Below are 11711 nucleotides of genomic sequence, written 5' to 3'. Positions count from 1 at the left end.
CCCCCGATGTGGGGCGCGGGGCTCGCCCACGCCGCTCGGGTACCGGCGCCACCCAACCCCTTGGCGCAGCTCGCGGCCACCCCGCCTGGGCTGGCGCAGCGCTCGCACCGCCCACTCGGAGCCGGTCGGGAGACCCGGGTCCCGGAGACCGAATCCCAGCCGGGTCGAGGGACAGCCCTGGCGCGATGGCTCCCTCGGAACCCGGCTGGGACCCCCTCGGCTTCGCCCCCCTGGAGCGGTCCGCAGGTGCCGGGCGGGAGCGGCCAAGGCCCGCAGTCTAGGGTGGGTGGCCCTGGCGGGCTGGGGATTCGGGGGCCGCCGGGGGGCTGCCGCTGGGCGCGTGGCGGGCGGGCTGGCGGGCGGGAGGGGCGGGGGCGGGGCGGGGGCGGAGCCGCGGCCGGAGGCGGCCGTAGCCCGGCCCGGGGGCCGCAGTGGCTGCCGCGGAGCGAGGCTGCCTGGAGGGAGCGCCCGGGCGCAGAGGGGTTAGCTGGCCGCCGGGGCCGCGCAGAGCAGGTACAGATCTTCCCTGGGACCCCTGGCCCCGGTCTCCCTCTCTTCCCCCGTCCGGTTAGACCATCCGCCCCGCGCCCCTGCGCCGCCCCGGTTCCCTGAGCCCCGCGGTCGCGCCCCAGCCACGACCCCGGCCCCAGTTCTTATAGCCTCGGAAGATCTTCCAGTCCCTGGGGTCCAATTCCTGGGGAGGGGGTTCTGATCCCTTGGAACGCTGGCCCCATCACTCGGACGAAGAATCAGCCAAAATTCCTACACAGAATAAAATTGGAAAACACACCCAGGAGCTCCCGGCACCCGCCGGGCACCTCCTGCCCTTCCCCTCAGGAAAGGTACTTCTGGATGATGCGTTCCTCCCCCCCATCCCCCCAACCCTGTCATCCGCTTCCGTCCTGGGTTGGGGGACACAGACGCTGGGAGGGATACAAGTGGGTGCCCTGAATCCAGCTCAGCCTGACGACTAGAAAGGCAGGACACCTGTTGGGATGGGCCTCCAGGACCCAGGAGAGGCACAAGGAGGACCAAGGAGTTCTCGCCCAAGACAGGGGCTCTGCAGCCAGCCCCGGAGCCTGTGACCCACCCCCTGCCCCTCAGCACCACTGTTCCCCAGAGGTAGGTCTCTTGGGGATGAAGGGGTTAGTTCTGCCCAGGTCACTCCTCCTTGATCTCCACTGGCCAGTGTGGAGTTGTGGCAGGGAGGAGCCCAGGTTTGTCTAGACCAGTGTCAGCCTGGCCCAGGAATGACCAGTTCTGTCTGACCTCTCCTTCTTCACTCTGGACAGTGAGACTCACCAGATGAGAAACATGGAAAACATGAAAAGACTCAAAACCACAAATGTGTATCTGTTTCTGCAGTGTGTGTGTGTGTGTGTGTGTGTGTGTGTGTGTGTGTCGGCCCCCTGCCCAGCTATGCAGGGGGTGGGGTAGGACTTTTCCAGAGAGGGAGCCAGGCCTGGCCCCGGCCCCAGGAGCTCACGTCACCCCACCCCCCACCCCTCACTTCTCCAGGGAGCTGCCAAAGCCAAACCCAGCTCAGGACAGGATTATGTGTACTGGGTAGACCCATAGAGAGAGACAGCTAGACACAGGCCTGGGGTAGCAGAGAGAAGCAGAGGCAGAGGGAGTGGAGAGGGGACCCAGCAGCAAGAAGTGGCAGTAACCATCCTCCCATCTCCTTCCCTTCAGCCACCAGGAAGGGAGTCAGGCCGAAAGCTGAAGGTTTGGGTGGAATGTTGGCCCTTCTCTGGAGCCCCTACCCGCCTCCTCATCAGGGCGGAGTTGCTGACCTCAGTGATCAGCCCAGCCAAGGGAAGGAGCAGCCATCAGCAACCCCCTTCCCAACCCCAAGTAGCTGAGGAGACCGTTCGGGCACAGGCTCCGCCACTGTGATCCTTCCCTTAACTTCCCAAGCCCTGGGGTCTCAGGGAGGTGCGGGGGAATGAATTTGCTACCTCCAAGCACATTCCTACCCTTCCCTCTGTCATTTTCCTGCCCCTGAACTGGCCCACCTCGGCATTAGCTCCTTGGATTCCTCTCCCGGGTGCCTTTCAGATCCAACAGAAACATTTTTTTTTTTTCCTGGAAAGCAGAGCTCAGAGCAGCATGAAGAGTGGGGGTGGGAAGGGTTCATTGTGAAGGAACTGGAGGTCCATGGGGGAGCCAGGCTTAGACCAGGGGAGGGTTCCAAGCTCCACTTCTCCAGTGATCAAGCTGAGACTTCAAGATGGACTTCCTGGCTCTTCAGAAGATAGACCCATGAGTGACCGGGGAGCAACAGCCTCTCTAGCTGTATCTCCCCTTCCCAGCTTCTCCCAGCCATCAGAGTCTTGCCTGAAGAAAGGCCTCATTGATCCAATGCCGGAGGCTGGCCCCCTAGAGGGAAGTTAAATATCACTGGGAAAAATCACCTGCTTCTCTAGAGATTAAACCATCAGGCCATTTAATTTATCCCTTGGCTGAAAAGTTTGAGACAGGCACAGTTGTGTCTGAGTGTTCCAGAAGAAGCTTACTAGCTAAGAAGGCAAGAAAAGGCTGAGAGGCAGGTGGGAATGGAAAGCCCAGGGGGCTTCCAGTCAGCAGCTTGGAGAGGATGTCTGAAAAGCCCTCAATGAGCCTCCCTCAACCCTCTTAAGAAAGATGCATGTGTCTGAACTGGCCTAGAGACAGTCACTGGTTAGGACCCAGGAGCTGAGAAGTTCCTGCAGCTGAGGGGAGGACTGCGCCTGAGCTGGGAGGCTGAGGGCACCCACCCCTTCAGCTTGTGTAGATGGACAAAGGCAGTGTTCCTTTTCCCTCTCACCTTTAGGATCATTAAGAGATGGACCAATCATCACCCCTCCATTCTCACTCTGAGTTGTCCTTCTGAGAAGTCATCCCTCCCAATCTCCAGCTTTCCGGAGACTGGACCAGGCTTGGGTCCTTACAGAGTGCAACCCCCATCCGAGGCCCAGATGCCACAGTAGAGTGTTTACTTCCGGTCCCCTCCTCCCTGGGCCCAGGGCCATCAAGGGAGGAGCAATGGAGAAGTGGGCGGGCAGGTAAGTGGTAGGGGCCAGGGTGGAGGGAATGACTGATTCTCAGTCTGTAGAAGTGAGGGAAAGGACCTCTCTGGGAGGGGCCGGGGGAAGTGATGAGTAACTTCTGCTTTCTGAGAAGTTGGTATCCGGATGTGGGGAGCCAGCTGGGGGCAAGGCGTGATGTAACACCTCCTCAGGCTCCTGTCTGATACCTTCGCTCCTGCTTTTGGTTTGCAGGCCCCAGTTGTGTCTGATGCTGCTTCTGTCCCTCCCTCAGCTCTGCCTGGATCAGGAGGTGAGCCAGGGACTAGAGGCTACGATCCTTTCATCTCTCTGTCTCCCCACTACCCACTATCTCCAGACCACATTTGCATTTTCTGCAGCCTCTGATAAGACCTGGCCCCTTTCTCTCACACTTGGCCCTCCAGCCTCTCCAACTCCCTAACTCCTTGCCAAATCACCTCTGCTACTGAATTTGACCTTGGGTCAGTAACAACTGCCCCAAACCTCAGGATGGACTAGATATTCTGTACAGTTCCCTCGAAAATCATTCTAATTTTGTCTGAACTTTTTGTCTACCTAGGTGTTGTCTGGACACTCTCTTCAGACACCCCCCGAAGAGAGCCAGGGCCCTGAAGGGGTCTGGGGTCCTTGGGACCAGTGGGCCTCTTGCTCCCAGCCCTGCGGGGTTGGGGTACAGCGCCGAAGCCGGACATGTCAGCTCCCTACAACTCAACTCCACCAGGGCCTGCCCCTTCCACCCCGGCCCCCAAGACATCCAGAAGCCCTGCTTCCCCGGGGTCAAGGCACCAGACCGCAGACTTCCCGAGAAACCCTTCCCCTATACAGGCCACCACCTCGAGGAAGAGGTGGCCCCCTTCGAGGTCCTGCCTCTCAATTAGGGAGAGAGGAGGCTCCGGAGACTCAAGGAGCTAGGAGGTGAGGGGTGGGGCTTTGAGGTAGGGGCGGTGCCTTGAGGTAGAGGCGGGGCTTGGGGTGAAGGAAAGGGTAGCAAAGGATCCAGGGCTTAGAAAGGCTTCTCTGGTGCTAGTAAGTAAGATGGGGAGGCCGGGTCAGAGATGGCCAGCGCTGTGACTCCACGTCTGCAACACCTTCTCAGGTCCCGGGTTCGAGACCCCATCAAGCCAGGAATGTTTGGCTATGGGAGGGTGCCCTTTGCTTTGCCGCTCCATCGGAACCGCAGGCATCCCCGAAGACCACCCAGATCTGAACTCTCTCAAACCTCAGATCTTCCATCCCTGACTCCGAGAACAGAGCCATCTTCCTCAAACCACACCCAGAAAACAGAACTGTCTCCCACAGAACCTTCTGCCCACACCCTCCCACCCCAAGCAGAACCCCCAAGCCCTGAAGCTGCTCAGACAGCCGTGCCCTCTAGAGCCAGACCTGCCCCCACAGGGCCACACCCCAGAGCCCAGGCCTCTGGCACAGAGTCCTCCTTTCATTCCCCATCCCCGGGAGAAGGTAGCTCCTTTCACCTGTCCCTTCAGCCAAGAAGGCCAAGTTCCCAGGGTTGGGCCAGCCCCAGGCTGGCAGACAGACACCCTAATCCTTTCCTTTCTGTGCCTTGGGGCCGAGGCCAGCAGAGCCAGGAGCAGTGGAGACCTGGGGGGAATCTCCACGGGTCCCTCACGGAGTCTGCCCCTCCCCAGCCAGATGGCTGGCTGCCTCTGCTGAGCTCTGGCCCCCACTCCAGCCCACTCTGGAGCCTCTTTGCTCCCAGTAGCCCTGTCCCAAGATGTTCTGGGGAGAGTGAACAGCTGAGAGCCTGCAGCCAAGCGGTGAGTTCCTTCTTTGACCCCTCCCAGACTTCCAATTCTGCTTCCCTGATTAGCCCGTCAGATCTGGACCTGAGGGAGAAGGGCCTTGGCATCCGACCTCTTCAGGGCAGGGGGCTTGGAGCTCTTCCCTAGATCTGACCTTCCTCTCTACCCCCCAAATCCAGCCCTGATCCACACCCCCATTTTCCTCCCCAGCTTTGACTCCTCTGTATCCCCCACCTCAGCCCTGCCCCGCTGAGCAGCCAGACCCCCGGGCCCTGCAGTGTGCAGCCTTTGACTCCCAGGAGTTCATGGGCCAACTGTACCAGTGGGAGCCCTTCACGGAAGGTGAGGTTTCTAACTATCCCTGGAACGGGGGGCTGAAGATTGGGGGATGACGGGGAAGGAGACTCAGCCCTCTTTGTCTCCTCTGTAGGCTCTTGTGTTTCTTCTGAATCATTGTCTTCCTTATTTCCCACGACTGGGGTAAAGAGACAGAACAGGCCCAGAAAGGGGTGGGGGTTTCAAACAGGGCCCCAGCTGTCAGATGTGGTGGATGGTCAGCCGAGGAGTCAGGCTGGGAGAGGGCTGCATTCAGAGGTGTTCTTCAGCGGACCTCCTCTGGGAAGAAACCCGTCCAGGAGGTGGAGTGGACACGACAGGGGCCGGGCATGGGCAGAGAGATCCTGTCCGGTGGTAACAGCCGGCTGGGGGTGGGCCACTGATCCTGGACCATGTTATATCACTTTGTCTCAAGTTACCATTCTTTGGATTTTAGGCCTGTGTCACCTTGATACCAAGACAAGCCCTCCTGAGCTCTGAACTCCCATAATCACAGTTTCAGCTATCTCTCTCAGAGTTGCCTGCCCTTTTCCTGGTCTCAGTGATCCCAGCTGATCTGACTTTTGTGTGACCCTCAAACTGACCTTTCAGAATTGTTGCGTTGCCTTCGACCACAGGGCCCCCGACAACCTCAGGATGCCTTATTGCCAACATAAGGGCTGTTCTCAGGGCCCTTGGAGTCTTTCCCAACTGACCTCCCACCAGGGAACCTAGCTAACCACCCTTCTACCCTGTCTCTTAGTTCAGGGTTCTCAGCGCTGTGAGCTGAACTGCCGTCCCCGTGGCTTCCGCTTCTATGTCCGTCACACCCAAAAGGTCCAGGACGGGACCCTGTGTCAGCCTGGATCCCTGGACATCTGTGTGGCTGGACGCTGTCTGGTGAGGGAAGAGGGGGAGCATGCATGGGGAGAGGGGCAGTGTTAGTAACTACTACACACACACCAAGGGAGCCTCCTTGTTCATTATCACAATGACAAAACACCCGGCTGAGATGGCAGAGAGGAGGGTTCTTACCTGCCAAGTGAGGCTGAGCAAAAGATGTGAACAGTGGGAAAGACCCCGCTGGGCCCGTCCAAGCTTCCTGGAGGCTAGCTGGGGATGGGGTGCTGACAAAGAAACAGTCTCACTTGTACAGCAAAGATCAAGGCCCATGGTGAGCTGAAGGCTCCAAGAAGCCCAGGCCAGGGTGCGAAGTGATGTCTGGCTTCCAGCAGGCTCTGCCTAACTCTGTTTCCCCCCAGAGCCCTGGCTGTGATGGCATCCTTGGCTCTGGCCGGCATCCAGATGGCTGTGGCGTCTGTGGGGGTGATGATTCTACCTGTCGCCTCGTCTCGGGGAACCTCACTGAGCGGGGTGGCCCTCTGGGTTATCAGAAGATCTTGTCCATTCCTGCCGGGGCCTCCCGACTCCAGATTGCCCAGCTCCGGCCCAGCTCCAACTACCTTGGTGAGTCCCTGAGCTCCCTGAGTCTTAGGTCCCCACTCCTTCCCTGGTCAGTTGGTTCTGCCCGGCACACCCCCATTCAGCACAGGAAACAAGCCACCAGTGAAGTCAGGGCTCCCCTCCCTCTCCTTCCCAGGTGGGGGCAATGAGGAAGCCACAGGAGCATGGGGAGGTGTGCAGGTTGGGGGGATATGTGGGTTCCCTGCCAGTAGGGAAGTGAGAGGAGAGGAGGACAGGATGACCTCACATGTCCTGATCTGCCACCTCCAGCACTTCGAGGTCCTGGGGGCCGGTCCATCATCAATGGAAACTGGGCTGTGGATCCCCCTGGGTCCTATACCGCCGGCGGGACTGTCTTCCGGTACAACCGTCCTCCCCGGGAGGAGGGCGCTGGGGAGAGCCTGTCCGCAGAAGGCCCCACCACCCAGCCCGTGGATGTCTACGTGAGCGAGGGGCCTGGGCTTGAGGCTGCACCACTGCGGGAGGCCTTTTCTCTGAGGGGAGGCTGTGGGTCTCAGGATGGGCAGAAGGCTGGCGGATGCCCCCGGCTATCCCTGGACATTCATTACCTTCTCTTTCTCTCCCCAGATGATCTTTCAGGAGGAAAACCCAGGTGTTTTCTATCAGTATGTCATCTCTTCACCTCCCCCAAACCTTGAGAACCCCACTCCAGAGCCCCGTGTTCCTCAACTCCAGCCTGGTAAGACTTTGACTCCCAGACTTAGAAGGAGGTGGGGTGAAGCTGAGCGTGACGAGGCCCATCTGATTTGTCTACTCAACTCTCTCCGCAGAGATTTTGAGGGTAGAGCCCCCTCCTGTTTCAGCGCCTCGCCCTGCCCGCACCCCAGGCACCCTCCAGCGGCAGGTGAGGATCCCCCAGATGCCTGCCCCACCCCCTCCCAGAACACCCCTGGGGTCTCCAGCCGGATACTGGAAACGAGTTGGACACTCGGAGTGCTCGGCATCCTGTGGGAAAGGTGAGACTTCACACACCAGCCCCCTTGGCCCATATTCCTGGCTTGGCCCTCCTGATCCCCTGCCCTGGGCATGCATCACACCTTGACTCTGTGCCAACTCAGACTTCAGTGCCTGGGACCCACTGACACTGGATGCCGAGCCATCCCACCTCCCCCGGCTTCCCTTTATCCCCCTTCAGGTGTTTGGCGCCCCATCTTCCTCTGCATTTCTCGAGAGTCAGGAGAGGAGCTGGATGAACGCAGCTGTGCCATGGGTGCCAGGCCCCCAGCCTCCCAGGAGCCCTGCCACGGCCCCCCGTGCCCACCATAGTGAGTGTGCCCCATGGGAGGGCTAGGATCCTAGGGACATAACAGTTGCCCCTGGGAGACCCATCCCTGCACCTGTAGGATCTCACTTGGACTCTGCACTCAATACAGGGTCTCCTGGCTACATTCTCTTAGTTTCTTATACAACCGAGGATGTGTGGTGTGTGTGTGTGTGTGTGTGTTAGTCGCTTAGTCCTGTCCAACTCTTTTTGACCCCATGGGCTGTAGCCAGTCAGTCCATGGGATTTCCCAGGCAAGAATACTGGAGTGGGTTGCCATTCCCTTCTCCCAGAGGATCTTCCTGACCTGGGGATCTTCCCGACCTTGGGATCAAACCTTTGTCTCCTGCATTGCAGGAGATTCTTTACCATCTGAGCCACCACAAGACAACCCTGAGTCCCACAAGGGATCCCAGACTCCAAATGTTAAATAAGCCCACTCGCCTCTGACAGGTCCCCACTCCCAGTTTGTTGTCCCCTTTCCCGAACATGGCAGCCGCACGTATCTCTGTTTTTGCCATCTCTGTCTCTGTCCCTTTCCTGCCTCTGCCCACAGCTGGGAGGCCGGCGAGTGGACGTCCTGCAGCCGTTCGTGTGGACCCGGCACCCAGCACCGTCAGCTACGCTGCCGGCAGGAGTTTGGGGGTGGCGGCTCCTCAGTGCCCCTAGAGCGCTGCGGGCACCTGCCCCGACCCAACATCACCCAGCCCTGCCAGCTGCGCCTCTGCGGCCATTGGGAGGTTCGCTCACCCTGGAGTCAGGTGAGTGGCTCCGGGCAAGGAGGCTCTCGGACAGGGAGGATCCTGGAGGTGTGGGCACCAGTGAGCTAGAGCTGCAGTTTTCCCAACTCTGTATTAATCGGCAGAAACTTTTACAAATGAGATCTCATATGAGCCTCCAACTGTAAGGCAGCTAAGACATGCCTTGTACTCAGCCTGCTCCTCAGCCCATGAAGCCCTGTAACCTCTGAGCCAGGCATCAGAGGCCCATCCTGGTTCAGAAGCCCCAGAGAGGGAAGACAGTGAGGAAGCCAGGGAAGCCCAGCCCTCCGTGCCCCTCGTCCCCTCAGTGCTCTGTGCGATGCGGGCGCGGCCAGAGGAGCCGGCAGGTCCGCTGTGTCGGCAACAACGGGGATGAAGTGAGTGAGCAGGAGTGCGCCTCAGGGCCCCCGCGGCCCCCCAGCAGAGAGGCCTGCGACATGGGGCCCTGCACCACGGCCTGGTTCCACAGCGACTGGAGCTCCAAGGTGGGCCCCCCTCTCTGCTGAGCCCCAACATCCCTAGTGCCCCCCATCACCCACGACACCCTCTCAGGTGTCTTCCCAACGCAGTTGCATAAACGTTGACTGGGCAAGCACCTGCTGTGTGCTAGACACTGCCAATGTTGGGAACTTGGAAAAAAACTTACACTAACGTCCTGAACCTGCCTGGCAAAAGTCCCCCAGGGCATTCCCTAACTCCCGGATCCAGGAGGTGTCTGTCCTTGACCCCCCTCCCCTCCCCCACGTCACCCCGTCTCCCTTCACACTCTGCTTCCCAACAGTGCTCAGCGGAGTGTGGGACGGGAATCCAGAGACGTTCTGTGGTCTGCCTTGGGAGTGGGGAGGCCCACGGGATAAGCCAGGAGGAAGCAGGGGCAGGAGCCGGTGAGCAGACCTGTGCACCCGGAAGCCGGCCCCCTGACATGCGTGCCTGCAGTCTGGGGCCCTGTGAAGTGTCGTGGTGCTGGTACACCGGGCCCTGGGCAGAGGTGAGCTGAGCGCCTGGGAGGGGCCCATGGGTGGGATTCCCGGGGGCGAAGAGGCAGGAGTCATCCTGCTGTCCCTCCCTGTCTCCTCTGTCAGTGCTCCTCAGAGTGCGGCTCTGGCACACAGCGTAGAGACGTCATCTGTGTGTCCAAACTGGGGACTGAGTTCAACGTGACTTCTCCTAGCAACTGTTCCCACCTTCCCAGGCCCCCTGCCCTGCAGCCCTGTCAAGGGCAGGACTGCCAGGACCGGTGGTTTTCTACACCCTGGAGTCCGGTGAGTGCCTGGCTCTCCTGCCCTACCCAGCGTGGACTACCAGGAAAGGAGAGGTTTCTCTCTTTGGACATCCCTCTGTGCCCCCTAGCTAATGCCAGGGGCAGGTTAACTTGTCCCCCTGCCTAGACTGGGAGGAGAGGTGGGCCCCTCTGCATGGGGGTTCATAATGCTCCAGGAGAGGCCCCCCAACTCCTCCTCTGAGGAGGCCTGGGGTGCAGCAGGAGCCTGGAGCACAGCAGAGGTCTGATTTGATAGCTTGGGGTCTCCCCAGTGTTCTCGCTCCTGCCAGGGTGGCGTGCAGACAAGGGAGGTCCAGTGCCTGACTGCCAACCAGACCCTCAGCATCCGATGCCCTCTTCACCTGCGGCCCGCCAGGAAACGATCCTGTAACAGCCAGCCCTGCAGCCAGCGCCCTGGTAAAGAGCTCCCTCTCCCCCATCCCCAGTAGAGTGGATTTAGCTGAAGTGTGGGTGGAGAGTAGGAAGGACAATTGGGAGTGGGCAGCACGCCTCCAGCGGGATGGATCTTGGTGACTTCTTGTGCCCAATGGCCTCCTCTGTCCCCAGATGATCAATGCAAGGACAGCTCTCCACACTGCCCCCTGGTGGTGCAGGCCCGGCTCTGCGTCTATCCCTACTACACAGCCACCTGTTGCCGCTCTTGTGCCCATGTCCTGGAGCGGTCTTCCCCGGAGCCCGCCTGAAATGGGTCCAGGAGACCCTCTCCTTGTGGTTTTCTCATCAGTCACCCACCATCAGTCACCCCTCAATCACCCCACTCTGTATCCTCTGGCTCTCCAGCCTGTCCTGGTCTTACTAGAGACGTCCCCCAGGGTGATGGAAGTTGGCAAGATGATGGACAGTGATCATCAAGATGTGTGGCTGGGTCTGTGCCCGTGTGGCGGTGTGATGGTGTGTGTGCACACATGCACCCAAATGTGTATGGGCCCGTATGGATGTGTGTGCACCCATACATCTGTATCACTTCTCAAAAAGAAGTTACACAATCCCCCAGGAGGGGATGATGCCTGTTTCCCAGAGAGTTTTCTGGGCTGAGAGGAAAGCAAGTTTGCAGCTCTTTGGGAATCCGAGCTACTTAGAGTCTGGCCTCCACATTAATCCCAATTTTGTGTCCTAACCCTCATTTTTCCTGTTCAGGCCACGTATCATCTAAACCTTCCTTCTGTCCTCTGACCCCTTCTCCCTTTACCTAGTCTCTATCCCTCCCTCTCATAGCTAATGAGGGGTGGGGGTGAGCGCTTGCCCTCCAGGAAGAGAGACTGACCCCCAGAGCAGAGACCAGCTGGGCAGAGGATGGAAAAGAGCAAGTTTAGAACAAGACATCCTAGCCCCTGCTTCTACTCCCCACCTCCTAAAATGGTTCCTACTCCAGAACTAATTTATTTTTATTAAAGATGATTATGACAAATGAGAAACAGGCTCTTCATTGTCCTCGTGGGAACCCAGCTATACAGGCCACCTAAGCAAGCTGTGTGAGATGAGAATGAAGGGTGGGAAGGGGAACAGCGCTTGGAGCCCAGATGGAGAGTCTGGGCACAGAAAGCCTAATGAGGGAGCCCCAGTCACCTGAGACTGGAATGAAGCCTTGGTCAGAGGCAGAGGGTCCTGGCTGATCACAGTCCCTGCAGGTTGGTCATCGACCACTAGAGGTCACCACTTCCCCCAGTTTAGGTACAGAGTTGGGCACTTGGGTCCAAAACAGAAACTGCTGGGTCCACGGTGGGTTTCCTGGTAGGCTGGGTCCTTCTGTAAAGTCTCTTGGGATCTAGCAGCACTTTTTTTCCATCTGGGGCT

The 11711-nt window shown here is 59.2% G+C and overlaps 1 protein-coding gene across 4 annotated transcripts; it reads left to right on the top strand.

The window, feature by feature from the left end:
• The first annotated feature begins 153 nt into the window (after window positions 1–153).
• On the top strand, window positions 154–11332 carry ADAMTSL4 (ADAMTS like 4). Of its 4 annotated transcripts, none has more exons than XM_070785746.1 (19): window positions 410–513; window positions 1008–1122; window positions 2816–3047; window positions 3264–3321; window positions 3610–3965; window positions 4147–4828; window positions 5053–5155; window positions 5892–6028; window positions 6391–6595; window positions 6863–7035; window positions 7181–7292; window positions 7384–7569; window positions 7749–7878; window positions 8431–8635; window positions 8944–9120; window positions 9417–9623; window positions 9718–9897; window positions 10169–10313; window positions 10464–11332. In XM_070785746.1, exons 3-19 carry the CDS (start codon window positions 3028–3030, stop codon window positions 10598–10600), a joined length of 3213 nt encoding a protein of 1070 aa, XP_070641847.1. In that variant the 5' UTR covers window positions 410–513; window positions 1008–1122; window positions 2816–3027; the 3' UTR covers window positions 10601–11332. The 4 variants fall into 4 exon arrangements, with proteins under 4 accessions (XP_070641848.1, XP_070641845.1, XP_070641847.1 ...); XM_070785745.1 differs by having other exon boundaries at window positions 411–513; window positions 958–1122; XM_070785747.1 differs by lacking the exons at window positions 410–513; window positions 1008–1122 and adding an exon at window positions 154–282.
• The last annotated feature ends 379 nt before the right edge of the window (window positions 11333–11711 follow it).

This window comes from Bos indicus, chromosome 3, assembly GCF_029378745.1.
Source record: "Bos indicus isolate NIAB-ARS_2022 breed Sahiwal x Tharparkar chromosome 3, NIAB-ARS_B.indTharparkar_mat_pri_1.0, whole genome shotgun sequence".
Taxonomy (NCBI): domain Eukaryota; kingdom Metazoa; phylum Chordata; class Mammalia; order Artiodactyla; family Bovidae; genus Bos; species Bos indicus.
The sequence above is the reverse complement of the archived record's forward strand: the minus strand, read 5'-3'. Positions and strand labels throughout refer to the sequence as shown.